Source organism: Barbatula barbatula (genome assembly GCF_947034865.1).
Source record: "Barbatula barbatula genome assembly, chromosome: 3".
Lineage (NCBI taxonomy): Eukaryota > Metazoa > Chordata > Actinopteri > Cypriniformes > Nemacheilidae > Barbatula > Barbatula barbatula.
This window is the reverse complement of record NC_136764.1, coordinates 18,827,504-18,850,359: the sequence shown is the minus strand read 5'-3', so window position 1 is coordinate 18,850,359 and position 22,856 is coordinate 18,827,504. Positions and strand designations below refer to the sequence as shown.

The window sequence follows — 22,856 nt, the reverse complement described above, 5'->3', positions numbered from 1 at the left end:
ACTCTCTTTTCAAAGTATCCAGATTTTTTTTATTATTTTATTCTTATTTAAAAAAAAAGATTTTAAATGTTATTATAAATGGTATTTTGCTATTGCTACGCATTTAGTCTTTCAGTATAGTAAAGATTTGAGGGAAAATATGTTTTGCGGCAATTCTTGGATCTGATGGCCAAAAGGTAACATTCAGTAGTTACCAAACCCTAAATCTATATCCAGTGTTTAGATCAAAATGTTCAGACTGTCTACAAACTGAATGTAATTAAATTAATTTAGGGAGGTCAAATATGTAAGAAAACCATTTTTCCACCGCAAACAGCCCAAAACCTTAAGTGGCCCAAAACCTGTCAACAGAACGAATACAACAGATTTTGTGTTGTATCTTTTTTATTTATGATTAAATATTCACATCACTAGTTAACAATTAATAACAATGAATATCTCTTTCATACCAAAAAATACATCTCAGTTTAGACTACTGTCAATAGTCCACTGTTCACTGCATGTACACACATTGTAATTCCTACCAGACACACTAGAGGGCTCTTTTACTGCCTAAACTTTTAATCTACTCTTTAAAACATGCCAATTATCCTCCTAGTCACAGTAAGTCTCGTACAGATGTGCGAACAAACAACATTCAGGGTCTATGTGTCAGGTGTGGGAGGAATCATTGTACCCATTCTTACTGATCACCTCTAACCTCCCGACCTGTCCCCCTCTTGTCCCAGGCCAGTTGCATTACCAGAATGCTGTGCTACATCTGCACCAAAGGACATTCATGAATCTTCAGGGTCTATTAGGCTTTTCTTTCCTCAGTCAAAATCGATCACACTCCTCCTCCTATTCATTACATGACATTTAGTGACGACAAGGAAAAAAGTTGCACGCATAATAAATATAATTTTTCTTCCTGGATACGTTATATTTTAAAAACATTCTATTTGCCAGCCCTTTGTAAAAAGGCAGACTCACTTACGATTAAAATAATACACAAAATCCTAACTTTGCTTCTTTATACAACCAAATAAAGTGTCTTCCCCCAGTGTGAAATAAACAGTGGAACGTGTATTTACAAAGCTGCTTTAAGCGTATTTGTACCGGGATGTGGGAAGTTTAGTAACGTGTTAATGTTCATTCTTAATGGAAATGACTGATGGACAAAACAGAGCATGAAATGTTATGACTACCGTATCAAGAGTACAACACAATCACAAGGTACTTTAAGTAGAGACAGGACCATTTGGTCAAGCAGGATTTTTTTACACTAAACACACTCATACATAATGTATTTACTGACTACTCTATAATAGGTACATGTCTTGCACATTTGAGTTGCCGGGGCATTTTCATTTTTCAGGGGAACAAATTTAGCAAAATGTGCTCTATCAGTCAATTCCCTCTGCAGTATAAAACCTAATCATAAAGTGCATTTTTAATGCTTAACAGTTTATTATTTTATAGGATGTTTGCATAATATAATACTTCCTGGTGGGTGTCTTGGATTTTCTTTGATGTCTACTATGTATACTATGACATCACTGTCAAAATACCACGAAAGATACATTTAGAATATTTCACAATGTTAAGTTGAACCAAACCCTGTATACAAACAAAACCTTATGACCAACAACAGCATTTTGCTTATATTTTCCGCAGGCTTTATGCATATCTAGAGTAACAGAACTACCAATAAAGTGCCAAACTCAAATTCACAAATTCACCTTAAAACCTTTAAACGTGTAACAGAAGCAGCAACGCGCAGACAGGTGTGAATAAAAAAAATCTATAATTTATGTTAACATCACTTTGTATTAAAACCAGAAATTATTTTTAATCCATGAATAATTAAATGGTCATTTCTATACAACAATCCATCAATTGCCGCAACAATAGGGATTCTGCTACCGTTATAGTATTTTTATACCGTATCCCCTACACCAGTTCATTCGTTCAGTGCAAGTGTTCTACTGTCTTGATTTGAGGTACTAACTTTGTTTCTAATGTTGTGTGTTACAGTACCGCACCTTCCATCTCTGTCTTTATTCCTCTCTCAACATCTTTCCATCCTGTCTGTCGAGTTTGTGTGCTGTTGCCTTCTCCTCTTACTGTATCATGCTGCTGTATATGTTTGCTATGCAAGTGGATGTTGTGTCCTATCAGCTCACAAGAAGATTTGAAATGGAAAGAGAGGAAGATGTGGGTCAGATGGTTAGACATCATGATGCAGCTATTTTTTACAGTATTTTACGCAAACACGTTACAGAAAAATTATTGAAGATGTAAATATGCTATTGTTTAAACACCCTATACGTTTAAAATGACTAAGTGCTGTTTTAAATACTGGGGCAGGGTTTACCGTTTGGGTGAGGAGGACAGAAAGTGAAGCAAAGGGAGTGGATGGTGGCTGATTCATTTCACTAGGCATGAAGACGGCCACACATACAAACAATACAAGGAGCTTAACTGCCATAATACGATGTACTAAGCTACATCTCGTGTGAATTCTGGGGTTCCCATTGGAGGACGTCTACTGCCAAACAAAACAAGATAAGAGGGTGTCGCTTTAAAATGTACTCTAGGTACGTGTCAGGGAAAACACTGTCTAGTAGACTAGAAAGAAATACTCTGGTGTGGTCCTAACAAAGTTACATCAGGAGCTGGCTTGACACCGGCCTTTTGATGTGATCTCCAAACTATCTTCTCAAATCTAGATTCAGCCTCAAACAGGTGCTCTGTAAAGTAAGACAGAGCCTTGTACCTTCTCACGCGATCTCATTGGGTGCTCGCCCAGGAGGAAAACAAAGTAAAACTGTAAGAGAGACGAAGCTAATGATTAAGATAATGACAAATCAGATTTTAAAGGGACAGGTTTAGGGACAGTCCCTCTCCTGCTAGTGTACAGGTTTGCACCTGTCTCATGGTTGAGTGAATGGAACAAGCTGGGTTGAGTGTGAGGACATGGCGGACCCCAGAGAAACACTGAGAGTGGTGCTGCGATGTGGGTAAGGGTGGCTGCCACTCAGGGGGGACCAGGAGATGATTTTTGCGCCGTGGTCCGTGCGAGCTCGTGCTTTCTCGCGAAAGTTCAGCTTGTAAGACTCAATCTGGGGGCGAAGAAATGATAAAATACTTTAAAAACAACAGATTGAAAAACAACAAAAGAAGTAATGGGGAATAGGAAAAGTAAAAGGTTAGATGGAACTAAACTCATTTGTACACTACAATACATTTCTCAACACATATATCTCAGGCCTTCCACATATGAGGTGGCACATACAACCCCAGCGGAAAAGAAGAGCCCAAAAAATAAATTATTCTCAGTTTTTCTGAAATTACTATTTCTACGTATAAGTTTAAGTAGAATGATCATTTTTGTTTTATTTTGTCAACTAGCGACAACATTTATTTTAATTTCTACATAAAATAAAAAAAAATCTTTGAATCTATTTGCAGAAATTTAAAACCTGAAAATGACAAAAAGATGCAATGTTTACAGATCTTGTACTATGCACAGAAAACAAGTTCATGTTTAAAGGAACAGTTCACCCAAAAAAGTACTTGCCCTCATGTATTTTCATATCTGTATCAATGACGTTGTTCTGATGAACACAGAGAAAAATATTTGGAAGAATGTTAGCAATTCTCAGTCAAAGGTGCCCCATAACTGTTTCTTTCTAACATTCTTCAAAATGTATACAGATTTCCAACAACCTGAGGGGAAGTAAATGATGACAAGCATTTATGGGTGAACTATCCCTTAAAACAACACAGTGCTTTACATGTGTTTTAGGATCCGTTCAAAAATGAATGTACCATGGAATAAGTCTAATGTTACTCTCAGTATTTCACATTGCTGTTGGGTAACTTTATGTCATTCCTGAGGTCTGTTTCTATTGAAATTCAACAAACAACGGACTGTAACTAACACAATACATGCAGAAATGCTGATTTAAGACAGAATTGGAGTGGTCTCTTTATTTTTTCTGCAGCTGTATAAAGTCTAAATGTGCCTAGTTTGCACTTACTTGTCCCCGGGATTCGTTTGTCCAGGACTTGGGAGTCCCGGGACCCGTCTCCCAAAGAGGGTGCGGGAGCAGGAGTAGGAGAGCTCTCTTTCAGCCCGTTCTCCTTTGCCCCACTGCCTACCTGAGAGAGTGGTGAGACAGCAGGAGGAGATGGACTTCCCTCAGATTTCTGCTGAACCCCCTCAGCCTGGAAACACATTTCAAATGCAAGGTGTCAAAAAAGAGGGGTGCTGGAGGCAGAAGTGCAAGGGTACAAGAAACACAAAAACCACTGTGTCAATCCTTAAGAGTGGCGTCAAGGGTTAGCAAAAAGACGTGAATTCCTTTTTTACAGTACACATGTTGAATAAGTTTATAGGTGTATATTTTGTGCATATACAGTGCGTCATACATTTGCAAAAATGTACTGTTTTGATACAACCCTATTTAAAGCTAGGATTTCAAAAAAGCATATTCTTAAGTATGACTACTACGGGAATTTTGCACTTTAAAGCATGCATTTGGCTCACCTTAGTTGAACTATTCTTTTAATATATTAAAAGACCATGCAAAAACACATACGTTTAAACTTATGCAAGGTTTAAAAAGTAGAAAATATAATGCATGCACACAATAACAAGACTGAAGGAGTTAGTGTACTTTTGTGGGAAGTGCTGTGAGGTGCCACAACCCCAGGCATATTTCCAAATGCTGAGGGGGTTGAGTCCTTACAGATTGTCCTGCTCTTTGCTTATATGGATGTTTACAATGGACATGTTTAGGGTTAGGGTCTGTAGCAAATACTGGAGCACTACCACTACCAAACGTACCTTGTGTGGATGCATACAAAACCTATGCAAGCCGCATGATCTTTTACAGTTCTCAAGTCCAAACGCAGAAATGTTTTTTTTAATGAATCCCTTAAGAAAAAATACCCTGTAAAAATGGTATGTTATTTTAGCAACGGGTCAAAAAGGGAAAAATCTAACCGATGGGTTAAATTAACCCAGAAAATGTTTGTTGTTTATATTTGACCCAACAATGGGTTAGAACAACGCAGCATTCTTGTCCAGCATGTTTTGATTTACAACCCAAAGAATATAGGAGATCAAACATGGATTTTTTTCTAACATGCAATGCAGTCAGTCCAAAGTCAGAATACAACCTTAATACTTCCACCGCCTGGTTCGTGGCCTACATTTTCCAGTGATCCCACTTTAGCCTTGGCATTGATGTTGATCTTCTGGGATTCAATCTTCACATCACCACCCCCTGATGGAGGTCAATCATCATTCACATGGATATCTTCTATATGCGAGATTGCATTCACAGTAATATACAGCAATGTACTGATTCATTGGTCTCATACCTGGCTTGTGTTTTATGTTTTCCTTGGATCCACATTTTGAGGTCACTTTGCTCAAGTCAACCTTTTTCTTTAAAATTTGAACCTGGTGATGAGACCACAGAGCTAATATCAGATACGTCAAACAAACTCGAGTTTCTGTGATGATCTGTGGCTTGTCATTAGATGACTGAGGGAGATGCTAAAGTGGAAATGTTAACGCTTGTATATCTCTGTAGCAGAAAATGGTGCAATATGACACTGAAGCGTACACTTACATTCCCTCCCCCAGGGACATGTTTGATATTGTCCTTGGAGCCACATCGGGAGGTGACATGGCTGAAGTCCAGCTTTTTGTGGACTATCTGAACCTGAACACATCACAGAGGACAAAGGGTCAAAGGTTATGTCATCGGTAAGCATGCAAAGCAGACTGATACAGAAAACAGAACATGAAAAACCATCATGTTCATGTGCGATAGTGTTTGATCCTTCAGGATTATGTTAATGAGTGAAGATTCTTTGTGGAAGAATAGATGCATGTAGATGCCTGGAGAAGTATTTGTTTGCATGACTCATATATTTGTTGGGACCGAGTCCGGAACACTGTGTCTGAGTCAGAGTGTTTTTTATTGCCCACTTTATGGTGTTTATTTCAGAGACAGGTAAAACCCTTGAGGGGCTGTAGTCAAGCTGGATTTCATTTTGACCTGCTGCACATGGGCACAAACACATTACAGAGATATGGGTGTACTGTAGTTTAAAGCTGTGCCTAAAACCTGCAGAATTTCCTGAAATAAAACGAAAAACATGACCATGATGATTTGTGCTCCATGATTAAACTGTTTAACATTAAGCGGCAAAGAAACGTTATTAGCACCAAAGTTTACGTAATAATTAACATGCAAAGCACTGTTGGTTAAAGGTCCAGTGTATGACATTTATCTACATCTAGTGGTCAGGTTGTGAATTGCAAGCAATGGCTGCCCCGCCCTTTCGAAGCACTATGGCGGCTGACACAACACTTAGATGTCGTCACATTTTTGCCAAACTTATTTACGAAACACACACTATAGAGCAGTTTGTCCTTTTAGGACAACATGGTGAATGAAGATCATTAAAACATAACGCTTCATTATGGTAGTCTTCGTAATACACAACTGAACACATAGTTATGTATATTATACTGCATTTCTTTCAATTGATCCTCCACAAAACTACACACTGAACCTTTAATATCTATGGAACAATATAAAGAGATGATAGAGTAATAGATACATATACAAAAGCACACTCTTAAAACACACACCCAACATTGTGTAAGAACAGGAGGCTGTAGGTGGTCTTGGAACCTGAAAACATTTGTTTATTTTATCTTCATTTAGATTTTCCTCCTTTCATAATTTCATGATTTTCTTGGTTATAAAATGGCCAAACTGTATTTATACGTCAACACAAGTAAAATCCAAATTGTGCCACAAAGAACATTGGTGATATAAGGTCAACTTTAACCGATCCAGTATGTTTGAGTCAGAACGTATTTTTGAAAACAAGATCGTCCAAGAGTAGCCACAGTCTCTTGTGTGAACAGAAGCAAGAAAGGTGACATATAGCACGTATGCTGTATGTGCAGTGGAAAAGGAGACCTTTTCCTTAAAAAGCAAGAGCAAATGTTCTTCCGAACAAACGGCATGTGTTACAACATGCTGTGAAAGCTCTGTGGTTAGTGCAAAGCTGTAGGCTTAAACATACATCAAAAAGACATTAAACTGATAGCAATGGTAATGCAGACTTCACAAATATTCAATAAAGAGTGGCACAACTTCATAGAGACAGAACAGCATCGTCTTAATAGAAATTGGTTTCTTTGGATTTCATTTCTATTAAATCCTATTAACCAAAGTCCTCATTACTTTGAAAACCTTGCTTAACTCAACACACAAATTCTGTCCCTGTGAGAATGTTTAGTGGTTCTGTGGTTAAACAGGCTCAGTTTTTACGGTTTGATGGTCTAGAGAAAGAGCAGGAAAGAGTGTGATACTGAGGCAGTGAGTCAGGGAGATGTCATTAGGAGGGACTCACTTTGCCCTGGTTGGTCTTTGGCAGAGCATCGGTCTTGCCCTGGGCTGCAGAGACCTGAGGAGACAAGCACCCCTTTAGTCAGTGCAGTTCAGCGAGGGGGTACAGACAGTCCAGGGCCGGAGGTCCCAGCAGGGGAGGGGGTGAAGAAAGGCAGGTATAGGAGCTACCACACCGAATACAACATCATAGATGTGTTGTGAGTATGCTGAGATTACATTGCACCTAATGCAATAAAGGCTTTGTTTTCTGTTGAGGCAGGTGGCTGTCGATCACAGAACATTGCGGTGGAAGGCTTGTATCCATTAATTCGATGAATTATAACATACATTGACCAGCAGTGATAATCATGTATGCAACACACATATGAGAAGCAAATTAAGAGTTTATTTCCAAAAAGAGATAACTTCATCATGTTTTTTATTATGTTATCATGTTTTTATTGTGTTAGTTAGCTGTATTTTGATATTTTGAGTCATTATGGCTTAAAAAATAAACCAACTGCAGTTTGATTGATATTAATTGTAATAACATGAGCGTTATCTCATTTAGGAAAAAACTTTTCTAATATACGTTGGTTATTCTGTAACAGAATGTGTTAAATGGCAGAAGAAGTGCAGTTTGTGATAATATGTTGCCACACATTGCATCCAATAATGTATTTTTCTAAATGTGCCCAGATTATTACATTCCTTGCATACATATATGTGCAAATGTTTCTGAACAAGCTTTATATGTTAGACAACTCACCTTGCCCCCACCAGGCTGGTATTTCATGTTATCTGTGGAACCGATCTTAGAGCGAACGTTTTTAAAATCGGGCATGGGTGCATTGGTGGGACGGACATTCCGGGGGGCTCGAGGCACAGGGGGCTTCCTCTCCAAGGGAGTCTGCTTGGGCACGGGAGGTTTGGTGATGCGGGAGGGACGAGGGGTCCCATTGGTAGCCTCTGTGTTGGTGCCGTTAGCAGACGTTGGTGTGCGGGCTGACTTCGGCGTTGTTTTGGCTGCGATAAACCAAACAAAGTAAACCATCACAACTAAAACTGGTGAAGATGGTTTTCTTGCTGACTGCAGCAGTAAACAACACAACAACAATAATGATATAAATGAGTGGTGACAGATAGGCAAGTTGTGTTACTGTTGACCTCATGAATGTTTAAATGATAAAGTTCCTGGCCACTGTGTACAGAGAGATGGGGAAGAAGGATGAGACGGGCCGTGAAAGTCAATGTGATGGTATGAGGGCTTTCTGAGTAAGTCTATCCCTAAACATGAGTATGTCAGCAGCTTTAGATTTGATGACTACCAAATGCTCTAGTCAGTGCATTAGCTAAAAACTGCTGTGATTTCAGGAAACTGAAGAGGCAACGGTCTCATCCGGCTCTTTAAAGCCTCCTTAAAATTAGCAGTCAGTAACAGCTATAGACTGGAAAGCACCACTATTTGCACATATGCATGTCTGCTGACGTCTTTGTTGTATATTGAAAACATACTACAATTGTTTAGCTTTCTGCTATGACTGCTATGTTTCTCTCATATACATACAGATGTTCAATAACAATATTGCAATAACAGGTAAAAGGTTTCTAATATTCTAACATGGCTTTGACTCTTACCTGGTGTTGTCTTTGTACTTGTTTTTTTTACCTCTCCTGCCTGGATTTCATTCTTTGAAGCTGTGAAAACACAGAATAATTTTGGAATTGTGCAGATATAAGCATTAGTGTAACCCAATGCTGAGATCACAGAGTTACTCACCAGAAGAGCGTCGAGCAGGGGGGGTTGATGCTGGGGCGCAGGTGCCGCTTTTAGAGCTGGAGCCAGATGCAGCTTTAGCCTTTGCCACTGGAGGGCGACGCTGGGTTGCTGTGCCACTTTCAGCAGACTGAGAAATTTTTTGGAAACAAAATATGTTGTGGCTAGAAGGGATACAGCTACGGCTGGAATTGATGCAAAATTTCAACATAAAACTACAATAATTTACATTAGCTAATGCCTACACCTAACCCAACCCTAAACCTAACCTTAACCTTTGTAATTAACTGTTGTTTAGAATGACAAAATGATGTGCTATTGAAGTGCACATGCCCAGTGGAGGTAGCTGTATCCCTTCTAGTCTTTACCAAGAAAATAATAAGGAGGAATAATAAGTACTGTAGGTACATAGAGGTAAGATCACACGAGTTACATGCACAGTGGTATTAATGCTTATACACAGTACACAGCGAAAAAGGCACTAGATAAAAACTGAGAACGAATTTGAATGAATTCCACAGATTTCACCTTTACGCAAAGAAGATTTTTTTCAGATGTTTTTAAAAATATAGAATACTACATTGTTAATCAATTTACAATATATTGAAAAATAAAAAAGGATTTGAAGCTTTTCATATATTGAAATATATAAGCCTTTGGTTCCAAAATACGTAAATGTATTATACATTGCATTATATTTTCTAAACATTCCCACACCTTTTCATTTTGTAAGGGCATGAATAAATGTTAGACAAAAAGCAATTTGAACCTGAAAAATATATTATTATAATTTCGTTGTTTAATATCACAGCACAGATCTGTCCTTGAAAAAAGGCCAGAACTAACTGCATCTTTTGTTTTACACTGGCCTTAAAACATGCCTCTTCTGCGATTTTGCCTGTGAGATGAATTTGAGTTGACAACTTGAATGCATGTCACGGGCTGACTTAAAAGGATGAGAAGGGCACCCGAGAATATGGAAAATGATGTCCCTTACACAGATATGGAGGGTAACCTACCTTGGCCTTAGTTTCTACATTAGATGTGGAGGTGGGGGGTTTCTTGGTGCCAGTAGTGGGGGTGGTTGCCTTGGGCACAGGACTTTTTTTAACAGCAGAGTTGGTTGTGGGTGAGATGCGTTTGGTTGCACCAGCACTGTCTCCAGTGGACAGCGAGTTTGGTCTTGCTGAGCTCTGTTTGGTTGACCCAACCAAAGGCTGTGCATGTATTTACAAAAAAGCAAAATAATAAAAACGATATGCAACATGGCAGCATGATAAAAGCAAGCCAGCAGTGATGGTTAAAACTGTCTATAAACTATGAAAAAACTAAGTTTGAGTAATTGGTGTTAAGATGGAAAATGTCATCACAGGCACACAAACGCACACATGCACTCACACACACTCTCAAATGTTGCAGTTTTAAATCATAAATGCCAACTGGATGAATGTTGAAATGCCTCGGAATGTTGAAATGTTGTATTTCCAAACATACCTTAGCTTTACTGTCAGGGCTGGTCCCCTCCTTGCTTCCATTAGCTGTTGGGGACTTGGCAGGTCCTTTAGAAGCTGTGACGTTCTTCTCAGTTTTGGCTGTCTTGTCCACCTTTTCTCCATTCTTCTTCTTTTCCTCCTTCTCCTTGTTTGTCTTTTCAGGTTTGTCTACCTTCTCGTTTTTCTCAGCCTTATCCTGTTTCTCCTCTTTCTGGGCTTTCTTCTCGTCTTTGATGATCTGCTCACTCTTCTGAGTTTTTTCCACATTGTCTGTTTTCTTTGTGCTCTCATTGTTCTTCTCCAGCTGATCCATCTTCTCGGGCTTATCTTGCTTCTCAATAATGTTGTCAACCTTTGCCATTTTCTCCTCAGCTGTCTTGTCTTCTTTCACTTTTAAAAGACAAAGATGCAATTTAGAAGCATGGTCTGTTTTACTAAAACTAACCTTTTCCTCAACAATTAAAATAGCAACATACCAAACAATTTAGTCAGTGATGACCAAGAAAATGTTCTTTTCACAAATTAGTACATCATCATTTACTCTGCCTAAAATGAATGAAATCATATATAAAATTTAAGAAAAAACATAAATTTGTTTTGGGTCTTAAATGTCATGTAGCTCAACAAGTAGTGCACGGCCATAGGTAGAATTTCCATTGAATCCACAAACTGAAATAACTGCAAGCCTTTTTGGATAAAATAGTCTACTTCAAGTGTAAAAACACTAGTACTATACTTTTATAAGGTTCAAATCTTCCCCATTTTTACTCAAAATATTTATTGGATGAGTTGGCCTTCATTTATTAGGAATACACACCACTTTTATTTATTGTGCACATTTTACTAGCTACATTTAATTTAATATCCATAGGTAAAAAGAAAAGTACATTCAATTGTATATTAATAATACAGCATGATTCCGATGACTCATGACCACAGAATATGCTAAATGAGAGGAGCTTGACAGGTCATGGAAGAGGGCAGCGAAAGTGACAGTGCCTTGAGCGGACAGACAGAAAAGCACATTGTCAGCCTGGATGCCTTATGTAACCTGGCACCATTCTCCCCACAAAGTGAAAAATCAATAGCCAGCGGGACACCAAAAACTGTGACAGAGAGACAGAGGAAAAGCAACAAAGAGACTGTGATACAGAAAGAAAGAGCACACTGTTCCAGAGACAAAACAATGAGACTGAAAGATGCCACAGGCCAGACACAATGTCACAAACTTTCAGTATAATGTATTACCCTGTCACAGCAAAATATATATTATTGTTATTTATAATGAGGCTGATCTGAAAAATAGCATTTTTAAAGAAATCTTCAAGGTTTATCTCTTAGAATGTTTGAAACTTCGCACACAGCTACATTACAGATACATTGATGTTGATATTCAGCATATTGTTACTTTCCTTTTGAAACCTCAGATGTCTAAATTCATTGTCAAGTACAACTGTACTTTTTAAAGGTCCAGTATATGAAATTTAGCTGCATTTAGAGGGGAGGTTGCGAATTGCAACAAACGGCTCACTCCACCGCTCACTTCCCTTTTGGCTCACAAGGGTGGCTCTCACAGGACAAAGACGTTGTGGTGTTTTCGCTTCTTTGCTGAAGGAGATCACATATTTTTTTAACGCACTCTGTACAGCAGTTTGTCCGTTTAGGGATACTGTAGACAACAGTGTTAGTTTTAGTTTTCTATGTTATTTGTCTGTACCTATGTTTAGTTTTTTTGTTTTCTTTTTTATATGCTGCTGCCTGTCTTGGCCAGGTCACTCTTGCAAAAGACGTTCTTAATCTCAATGGGATTCTCCTGGTCAAATAAAGGTTAAATCAAAAAATGGTGAATTCCATATAAGGGGACCCACTGTGTATATGTAGATAGAAGTAGCATAACATAAAATGTAATTATGTAAGGTCTTTATTAATCTCTGAAGGCATAGTTATGTATATTATATTGCATTTCTGTCAATAGATCCTACAAAAAATGACACATAGGACCTTTAAATAGTAAAATGCTGTGTTGTCAAAGTTGACAAGCCCTTTTTAATTCTTTTTAGTGCGTGACTTAGTATAATAGTTAATACGAGGTTCTAGAAGCACATCAGCGGTATATATCTCAATATAGCAATGGCAAACCATGTTCTAACGTCACGCACTGGTATATTTGTGTGTTCCTCGTATGGGCCCACACACACAAAATACAATATGTCTCTCATACTCTCATACTGTATTTGTATCTCTTCCTCTGGACAGTATCTGGCAATTTATTTTCATTTAGAGTGTTAACACACACACACACATTCACTGGACCGAAACAATGTACCATCTGCTGTGGTGTTGAGGAAAAAGTCAGAACAGTAAAACTAACTTTCATGTTTGTGAAGAATGATTTGAGTGTCTGAAATACACAAGGCATATATAAATAAACTTAACAAGAATGCATTGCAAGATGCTCATTTCGCCAATATTACCAACACACTAAGATCAGAACTAAGCAAAAAACGCATTGTATTAAATCAAAATTGAGCGGCTCTCTATTTGCTTTATTTGATTTCATTCTGACTGCTCTGCTGACTACCAAGGGTCCCCACTACCAAGGGTATGCCACAAAAAAATTCACGTGGAGAGATTTGAAACACGTAACGGTAATCACTGTCACACTATACAACCAATCTTTATCCACATACACTACAGATCCACCACAAGCTTAACAGCAGCTGTTCTCACCTACCATTACAGGTATCTTTAGGTTGAACGTCACTGAAGGCAGGGGAAGAAACAGTCTTCACCAATGGCTGTGGTTGTAGTTGGTTCCTTTCATGACTCTGTGGTACTCCACCAGGCTGTTCTTTCTTGGTAAGAGGGGCTGATGGGATATTTGTGGATGGTGGGATGCTCTGTGTGTCATCCACTGTGAAGTATTTAACAGCAGCCTGAAGAGGTGGTACGTCCTTGCCGGGATATTTATCAGGCAGCTGGAGACTAGCAGGTACTTTCAGGTGCGAAGTGTCCGACATTGTGCGCTGGACCACTCTGTTGTGTTGGATGGGGAACATCCCCACTGACGGGTGTGTCCCCATTTTACTCTCAAACGTACTGTCTACGTAGCTGTCATTGACCACGGCAATCGCGCAATAATACGGTGCAATGTCTGTCTTAGAGATGATGGGAGGCGGAGCCTGACAGCTGTCTGGTTTGCGCAGGTCTGAACCCGTTAAGGATGACCCATTGGATCTAGGAGTCATCGCATTGGTGGCAACATGTTTTCCTGGAGACATGAGAGGTGATGGAGATGATGAGAGGCTTCCGGGGCTTTCTGCCGTACTCCCCAAATTCGCCCCACTCTTGTTGTTCTGGTGACTGGTAATCCACTGATCGGACCCCTGATTAAGGGCTGCTGACCTGCCCTGCTTGTCGTCTTCCAAGAGCTTGGAGGACTGCAAACCGTCTGCCTTCCCCTGCTGCCAGTTCCATCCCTGGGCAGCGGTTGATGATGCCAGGCCTGGCATGGAGGGTGGCATGGAGCACAGATCTCTGTACTCTGAGCGCTGAGATGACATCCTTACCGTTCTTGTCTTATGTGTTAGTCCTTTGTTAAGGCGTCTATCCCTCAGTAAACAGCAATTATTTAATTGATCTTCCGGGTTCCGACTGAGTGTGGTGAGTTAATCTGTAACGCTGGTGTCTAAACCTCTTCTCAGCAGTGAGGCTGGGATGACTCTGCTTCTCTCACAAACCCCCCCTCCTTTCTCTCGTTCGCTCTCTCACTGTCTTCCTCTCTCACCCTAATTCTATCCACACGTTCCAAGTCTTTGATCACATGATCGCAAAAGCTACATGCTTATTGGCCCCTCTAGCTCCACGTGTTTATAAATATCCCTCTCACTCACACAAACATGTCTCATTCTGCATTCAGAATTTTCAAGCAAACGTAAGCACGCACCTTTATCCGGCCAAACCCCTCCCCATTCCCAAACACCACATCAATGGCCATTAGTGATAGTCAAAACTATTCCTCTGGTGCAAAGTTCTCAGTAACCGTTATTTCATAACAGTCTGCATATATGGTGATTTTCTCTAGAATTTCCCAAGTAATTATGATAATGAGATAACGGGCCACGTACACAGCACAAATATCTACAGCCACTGAAAATATATGAATGAAAATATTCAGAATTTAAAAGTTTATAGGTATATGTTTACGGGAAAAAAATGGTTGTGGTTTCATTCCGTGAACTGGTATTTCTTTATGCCGTTATGCCATGGAAACCTACTACCCTACGAACTATAAAGTAGTGTCAACAAACTATTAGCCCCATTAAAGAAATACTATACTTGAAAATGAAACTTCTGTCATCATTTACTCACCCTCATGTCATTCCAAACCTGTAAGACTTTCTTTATTCTACAGAACACAAGAGTATATTTCAATGGAATGTTTGAAACCAATCAACATCGGTCCCCATTGTCTTCAATTCCTTTTGACTTCCAATTGAGACATTTCTCAAAATAACTTAGTTTTTGTTCCACATAAGAAAAAGTCATTTAAGTTCTGAAAGACATCATGACTTTTGGAATGAATTTAATTTTTTGGGTGGGCTATGCCTTTAAGGCAAGTGCCAGTTTTGTTGCATTATCTTTTTGACATTGGTCCCAGGACATTAGGCTATATGTATTGTTAAGCCCCAAATTGTTAATGAACAAGAAAACCCTTAAACCTAAATATGATGAGTTACATATGCACTGCAATACAAATATCGGTCCACAACAGAAATGTTCTATACACTCTAAAAATGTTGGGTTATTTCAACCCATCGGGTTAAATATAGACAAACTCAACTTTTGGGTTAAAATAAGAGATTTAAACAACCCAGCATTCATGTTAAAACAACACAGTGTAGGGTAATTTATAACCCTACGTTTGGGTTTGTCCAGTGGTCTTCAATACACAAGGAAACTCAAATTCTCTATTAGTAGATTACTGTTCTGACTCCCACCACATCTGCCTATTTATACTTGATCAGGAGGGCGTGAGATCACAACTCATCTGGAGTCTGACTCCGATACCTTAACTGAAGTGAAACTAGAACAGATAAACCACATTACATCAGTTGCCGGTGACAGATAAAAATTAGCCATGTTTATCTTGCCCAGTACTAAAATGTGCCAGAATCTCCTGAATCAGTGTTGCTGCAGTATAATACATTTACAGACGTAGTATACTGTGTACATTTACATATCAACACATTTGATTTCACCAAATCATATAATTCAATAATAAGAAGATTTTCAAACTAGGAACATTTAGAATATAGACAGTAGTAAGATGCCACTTCAATTAGCAGCCATTTCACTTCTATGGCACATTTTTATCTTGGTTTGAAATTGTGAAAACTGGTAAATGTTCTGAGCTTTTGTCACTGGTTTATTTTTTCTATTTACTAAAGTTTATGATTAAAATACAATCCATAAAACATTCATGTATTTAGTGTGGCAGAGAACACGGATGCTCATTGAAATAGGGAAGAAATGTCACTGTGTTTCTATTTCTGGTACAAATCTTAGCTTGTGATTTGGCAGGTCCAATTTGCTACATCACCACGGAAACCACCTCCCATATCCATGGCAACAGTCTATTCGTCAATGCAGCTGCTGATTTTAGGGCTCTGTGTGGTTGAAACCACCCGAGGGGAGGGAGAGGAAGTGAGCGAGCAAGGGCAAGGAAAGGACGAGGAGAGAAAGTCTGACGCGAGTAGGAGGAGATATAAAGAGCCAAAATCAGCGTCTTCTATTTCTGCACGTAATAAAAGCAATCCAGGGGACGGCCTGGTGTGGTGTCAAAGAATCTGTAAAAATACATTTGACAGCTACAATTTTGCCTTCAACCCACAAACGCATCACTAAATTTTTAAACAGGTCAACGTCAAGTTCAAAAGTGTCCAAATTATTTTTAAACACATTACCGGATACCAAACAGCAGGCAGGCATTACTCATAAAGTACAGCATGCAATAATATTTAAGGAACCCAATATTTTAGCTTGATTAATAAACCTGTACAGCTTAATGTAGAGCTCTTACTCGTTACGTCATTTGCGGTGTCATCATCAGGGATTTCTGTGTTTGCTTTTCATCCACATATACCACCCAGAGTTCTCTATCCCTCAGTATCCCTGCCTGACTGATGAACATAACCTGATCACTTGCTATAAAAAGAACAACTCTTCATGGCTTATATAATGATGAATGGCCCAGCCATCAATTTTACATTAGCTGCTGCAAGAGGATGGTAGAGATGAGAGTAAATGTAGTGTGTGTGAGAGAGAGAGAGCGAGAGAGACATGAGAGAGAAGAAAGAAAAGTAAAGCCACAAAAACACTACCCATAAAAACTGCCAACTAAAAATACACCTTCCCAAACAGGAAAGAAAAAATTAAATGTTAAACTCTGCATACAGTTTTTGATTATTTGTTTTGTGATGTGTTTTAAATATATCAAAATGATTTTGTCGTATGAAGGTCCTATTTTAATCTTAGATTACTGTACATTTACACGATGCGTCAGCATCAAACCATAGTGATAACAGCCAAACACTGGGCCGCAACAACACAAACGCCTGCACTAGGTTATTGGCATAGGGCGATCTGACCGGCTGACGCCTGCATTGGTGCTTGAAAAGTTGAGAAATTTTCAACTTCTGCCACAATGAACATCCATTCAAAGTAAATGAGAAGCATTAATGCTGACTCCCCGTGTTAATTTTACAGTAATCTTAGTATTTACTTTTTTTTGCATCTGTTAAAATGTCTGGACCTGGAAATGGGTGTGTGTGACATCAGCCTTAACAAGCAGATAATACACAGGCAGAGCATTTTCCCACACTTCAAAGTTAAATAATGAGGCGTTTTCTTACCTGGTTAATGTCCAGTGTGGTTTAAACAGTGATCAAAATAGGGGAAAGAAGAAAATAACAACATTAACAATTAGCAATTTTAGGGGCTGAAAAATATGTTTTAAGGATAAAGAGTTAAATCTAATAGCATCAATTTCAAAAGTGACCTATATTTAAAAAATACATTGTTACAAAACTGACAGTTCTATACAGGACTAAAGCAGCAAAATAGACTAAAGCTTCAAATAGCATATGATGGCAAGGTGTGACGTTGAGAAAGCAGTCCACCCACAGGACGATTAGCGAATGTCTGACATAGACAATTGACTAGAGCCACACAGCTTTAAAAGACAGTTGGAGGGATGACCCAGAGAAATCCTACTGAAATCCAGAGGATGAAAATATTGACACTAAAGAGTAACAGTTAATCAGCTGACACGATGCAAAGCGATCAGTGTGTTATGGCTGCACTGAAATATAAAGTCATCTTAGTTACAAGAATGGATTACATGCAGCAGAGGTCCAAGCTATAGAGTTCTGACACAAAAATTGATAGAAAGAAAGAAGGCGTAAAATTAGCGCAAAATTAGTGTAACTAGCGTAATTAGCATCTTGCTACATTATCATTTGCTACAGAGAGAGCTAGGCAGAGGCGGCCCACTTCATTGAGCCATGCATTATCTAAATCATCTCCATACAGTCTTCATATCACCAACCTTCCAGTAGGGGGGGCTGTGCCAGCGGGGGCTCCTGATGCTCTGTGAGGGAGGGGACGAAAGGCCGTGCCACTGGGTTTAAGTTTAGGGCAGTGCTTGGGGAGAAGTGACTAGCGGCGGGTGTGCTCTGTGAGGCAGGACTGCCTGTGCCAATGTTCGGTGGGCCAGCGGATGGACCAGTACCAGACTCGAGGGCAGTAATGTGAGGGAAAGGAGTTTTCATGGGCGTGTTCTGGGGGCTAGCATCTGGGGTCTGTTCCTGTAGCACTGAGTCAAGCAACATGACGGTGTGTGTTGGGCTAAGGGTGATGGTTGACCCAATGGGTGACTGGTCGGAATGGTTAAATCCAGCTAGTGCTAATTTAGATTTAAATGTATTATCTACATGAGTGGTGTTATCTACATGACCAGTTGATTGGGGTTTGCTTGCTTGGGTGTCAGGTGTGAAAGACGTCTTGGAATCACCCAAATTAGGGCCGCTAAAGTCCATTATGCTAGAGGTATTCGGGTGAGATGACCCAGATACGTCGCTATTTCTTAAAGGAGCACCCCACTCTTCGGGAAGCCTCATCCTGCTCTTGCCCTTCTTGGCCTTGATGCATCCACCCCCTCTCTCTTGAATCTCGCTTTCCCAAATCTCTCCCTCCCTGATGGGGGGTGAGGGACAGCCGTGGTTGGAGCTTTCCGATGGAGTGTCTTCAGAATCAGGGGAACCGAGGCTGTGCAGAAGGTCATACATTTCTTCCCTATTCTTGCGTTTCTTCTTTTTTCGCTTTTGCTGCTGCTCGGTTTCAACCTCGATAGATTTCTCCTCCCCTGAAGCTGCATCTTGACTCTGGGAACCCAAGGGATCGGTGGAACTCTGTTCGGCCTTGCTGAGGGCATGGAAGTGCTCTGTAGTGAGCATTTCCTCACCTGTCCGTGGATTTCCCCAAACTTCTTTGTGTACAGAGAGGAAGAGGAGGTGTCACTGACCTTACTATACAAAACAACAAAGCTTCTCCAACTCATAATGGCTAATTCACGCTGCACAACAAACACCAACAGCATTAACACACCAATTCAATAAAACTCTCAATAAGTTGGTGTTTGTCGTAGAAGTGTGAGCTAGCATTAACAGCTAACAAGCGAGTCCGAATAGACATTAGATGATCTACTTATAAACCACTGATCACTTGCATCATATGTTTAGTTACACTAGGGCGTAGGCGTAATGATATGATGACTGACAAAACTCACTTTTTCACACTGAATAAATTTTTTAACTTGTGGAGAAATAAAAGGCAGACTCAGGATACCAACGGATGTGGAATACACTGTACCATTTCCAGCATTGAGGAAAAAGGTATAAAGTCTATTACAAGATAACATATGACATAAATGTAAACACTGAAGTCAAAGTTGTTTGCTTTCATGTGGCTCAGTGGTTATAGCATTGAGCTACCAACGCTAAGGTCATGGGTTCGATCTCAGGTGATAGTCAGAATGTATAGTACAATGCAATCTAAGTTGCTTTGGATAAAAGCATCTCCCAAATACATAAATGTAAATGTAAAAGGCCTTACTGCTAAAGAAACATGTTTATCAAGACTAAAGCTCATTCAAAGCATATCAAGAGATAAAAACAAGACATTCTTTTGTAATCTAAAAATCATGTTTTAATGCAATGGATGCTCTAGTATCTTCGAGGAAGTTCCAGTTGCAGCAACATCTATATTTCAGATATGAGGTCTAAATGTGAAATATCTTTTTAAACTGAACTCTGGCTCTGGGCCAGAAGACACATTACTATTCTAGTTGCATGGCCATCAATCAGAAAGAAATATTACAGTGAGGCCGAGAGAATGAATCTTTAAAAAGTCTTATGCTATAATGCACACCTGAAGATTCAGAAGAGCCTTGATTCAGTCTGACAGATCTAAAGACCAGCTGTGTTCACAAATGTCATGTATATTTGACAATTACTGGATTTGACATCCAATATTAAATATACTTTAGTAATTTTACTACTGTATCTGATAAAACAACAGAAAGAAAAATATGTGATAACCTGGATTTTTATCACGGTTTTCATGTGTCTCGTCATGATATCAGTCTTTCACATTGCTGTCGGATGACTTTATGTCACTCCTGAGGTTTGTTTATGTAGAAATTCAACCGACACTGGACTGGAACGACCACAATACAGTACATCTAGAAATACTAATAAAATGACCATTTGACCAAATGGCCTCTTACATTTTTCCACGGCTGTGTACTCATACTCAGATATATGACAGCTCAACAATTACTCCTACTATTCTCTTTATCGGAGGCAACTTGAAGGCCATAAAATATATGAAATATTTCTGTTATGATAGCTATTGATGAAGCATCCATGCTCAGACCAGACACTGCGAGATGACATGATATTACAGAAACATTCTCAGACAAAGTAATCCATCAGAATCATGAGAGGTTTAGGAGTTATCTGTATTAATATCTGGCTTACCTGTTCTATCCTGCAGTGAAGTGCCTTAAGTGGTGATAGACTTTACCTGCAGAATTCTCCTGGCTGTAACGAGGACTTGGATTAGAAGTTATCTGAGCTGGTTTGGGCGGTTCATTGGCAAACAAGGGCGAAGTCTTCTGAGGGTCGCTCACGCTTGGGGATTTGGAGCTCTGGAAAGGGGCCATGCCAACATTCATTTTCATACCCATATTCATCCCAGGCTGGGAAAACCCTAAAACACAAAGTAGCAGAGACGTACTGCATCAAAACTTAACAGCCTGAGGAGATGTACTGAAGACAACAAGATCAAACTTCTGTCTGTACCCAGAAAGGAGTCCATGCTGTTATCCATCATCGTAGATCCCATCTGTTGGTGTCCCATTCCAATCATTGATGTTGGGCCTGAAATTGAAAAGGTTGGGACTAGTAGAAGATTGACACAACGAGGCTGACATGTGTAAATTTATGTATGCAATAATCCCACCTGACGGAAAGTCATTCTTGTAGCCATACTGTCCAGGCGAACTGGGGCGGATCTCTCCCTGAGGGTCTTGACGTAGACCCCTAGTTTGTCCTCCAGACATGAACCCAGGCACTAAGAACAGATCAAATGACACTGCATGTTAAACTGTTCAAACACTGTTATATACAATACGCACATAAACTGTGTTTGTCATATGAAAGGAAGTCTGAAATAGCATGAGCAACTTCAGATCTGTCTAGTTTAATGTGTCCCCTGTGTCAAAGGCAGTGGGGGTGTCCCTCAAAATAGGCCTCACATCCATTCTAACATTTAGGTATTAATGGCAGGGCAACTGTGGAGATGATGTTGAGAAGACAGGACAGACTGGTACTGCAGGCCTGTTACCATAGCTACACAACCAGCTGAGTCTGCTCTTGATTCCCAAGGCAAAGTGTTCTGTCAGCATCAAGAGAGACTGACACGTGCAACCAGCACTGAAACAGCATTAGCTCAGATACCGGCCTCGGGTTAATGATCACGTTCCCACAGGGCTGGACCATATACCCGCGCCATGCAATTATCCTCTTTGTGGAATGGGATGGATGTACATGTCATTGTAAGTCACACTGTATCTGTCTGCTGGATCGAGCTGTATAAGCAGAGATGCTGAGGGAATATGTTGGCCAGGCCTTTGAGGTCAGCCTCAAGGTGACTGATGTTTATGCCTTAAGTAATTTGTTTTCATTCTTCTTTTAGTTGTATGGCAGGGATTTGGATTTTATTTTGCAGAGAACGCCTAAATATGATGATGCCCCTTAAGGGGTGCAAAATCATCTATGTGTTTTCATGTACTGTTTACAGGCCCAGATTTATAAACCCTTTTTGAAGCACATGAACCTGTAAAGTAGCTGAATTAAAAAAAACAAAAATGGAAGATGCAACTAAATATAGCTATTTTTGTTCCAGACACGAGGCACTTTAGGTGCAGAATGCCAAGTCATGCTGCGATGAAGAACCTCTTTTCTGCAGATATGGGGAGAGCATATATATAGCATATATTTGCAGGGAAATTTGCATGAAAACTGACAAAATGACAGTTTATATATAAGAAAGACAAGATTAGTGAACACTAACACATTTCAAAGCATTTACCTGTAGCCAGTAGATTAAATAAATTTTTGCTGAACTCCAGTTTATTAGATGCCAAATTATATTAAGGTTATGATGATATCAAGAAAGACATTAAGGATTATATCTGACATTTAAGTACATGTGTAATATTATTATCTTTCCAAGTAGCAGCCTATTGAACCTAATGACCAGCACAGTTATTGAATAATCATTTTCACATGTACTTTGTTCTTTAGAAATGAGCCTCCAAGCGCTTGTCAACAGACACCACGCAATTTCCATAAATCTTTTTTTGCTTTGTCAATACCAGAGCTTATTTCTCTCAGCACAATCACCCGATGAAGGAAAGAATTACTAGCCTACTACCTTAACAAAATAGTTTGACAAGACTGTACCTATAGACCGTTTCATCAGACGTGTGCGTCTGACCCAGTTAACTTTCGGTTTGTGTTTATAATATTACTATTTACAGTATATTTAATT

At 39.4% G+C, this 22,856-nt stretch overlaps 1 protein-coding gene across 4 annotated transcripts in view; it reads right to left on the bottom strand.

Annotated features, from left to right (window-relative positions):
• Positions 1–390: 390 nt before the first annotated feature.
• map4l (microtubule associated protein 4 like) overlaps positions 391–22,856 on the bottom strand; it is a 28,265-nt gene continuing 5,799 nt past the window's right edge. The window contains exons 3-17 of one of the 4 annotated variants that reach the window (XM_079453211.1): positions 21,264–21,374; positions 21,104–21,181; positions 20,826–21,011; positions 18,289–19,227; positions 10,681–11,069; positions 10,206–10,403; positions 9,190–9,316; positions 9,048–9,107; positions 8,179–8,435; positions 7,432–7,485; positions 5,628–5,720; positions 5,374–5,455; positions 5,170–5,276; positions 4,026–4,212; positions 391–3,104 (exon numbers count right to left, since the gene is read on the bottom strand). In XM_079453211.1, the coding sequence (XP_079309337.1) occupies positions 3,100–3,104; positions 4,026–4,212; positions 5,170–5,276; positions 5,374–5,455; positions 5,628–5,720; positions 7,432–7,485; positions 8,179–8,435; positions 9,048–9,107; positions 9,190–9,316; positions 10,206–10,403; positions 10,681–11,069; positions 18,289–19,227; positions 20,826–21,011; positions 21,104–21,181; positions 21,264–21,374 (2,873 nt within the window). In that variant the 3' untranslated portion in view covers positions 391–3,099. The remainder of the gene's footprint in view (positions 3,105–4,025; positions 4,213–5,169; positions 5,277–5,373; positions 5,456–5,627; positions 5,721–7,431; positions 7,486–8,178; positions 8,436–9,047; positions 9,108–9,189; positions 9,317–10,205; positions 10,404–10,680; positions 11,070–18,288; positions 19,228–20,825; positions 21,012–21,103; positions 21,182–21,263; positions 21,375–22,856) is intronic. The other 3 variants (XM_079453212.1, XM_079453213.1, XM_079453214.1) reach the window with 3 other exon arrangements.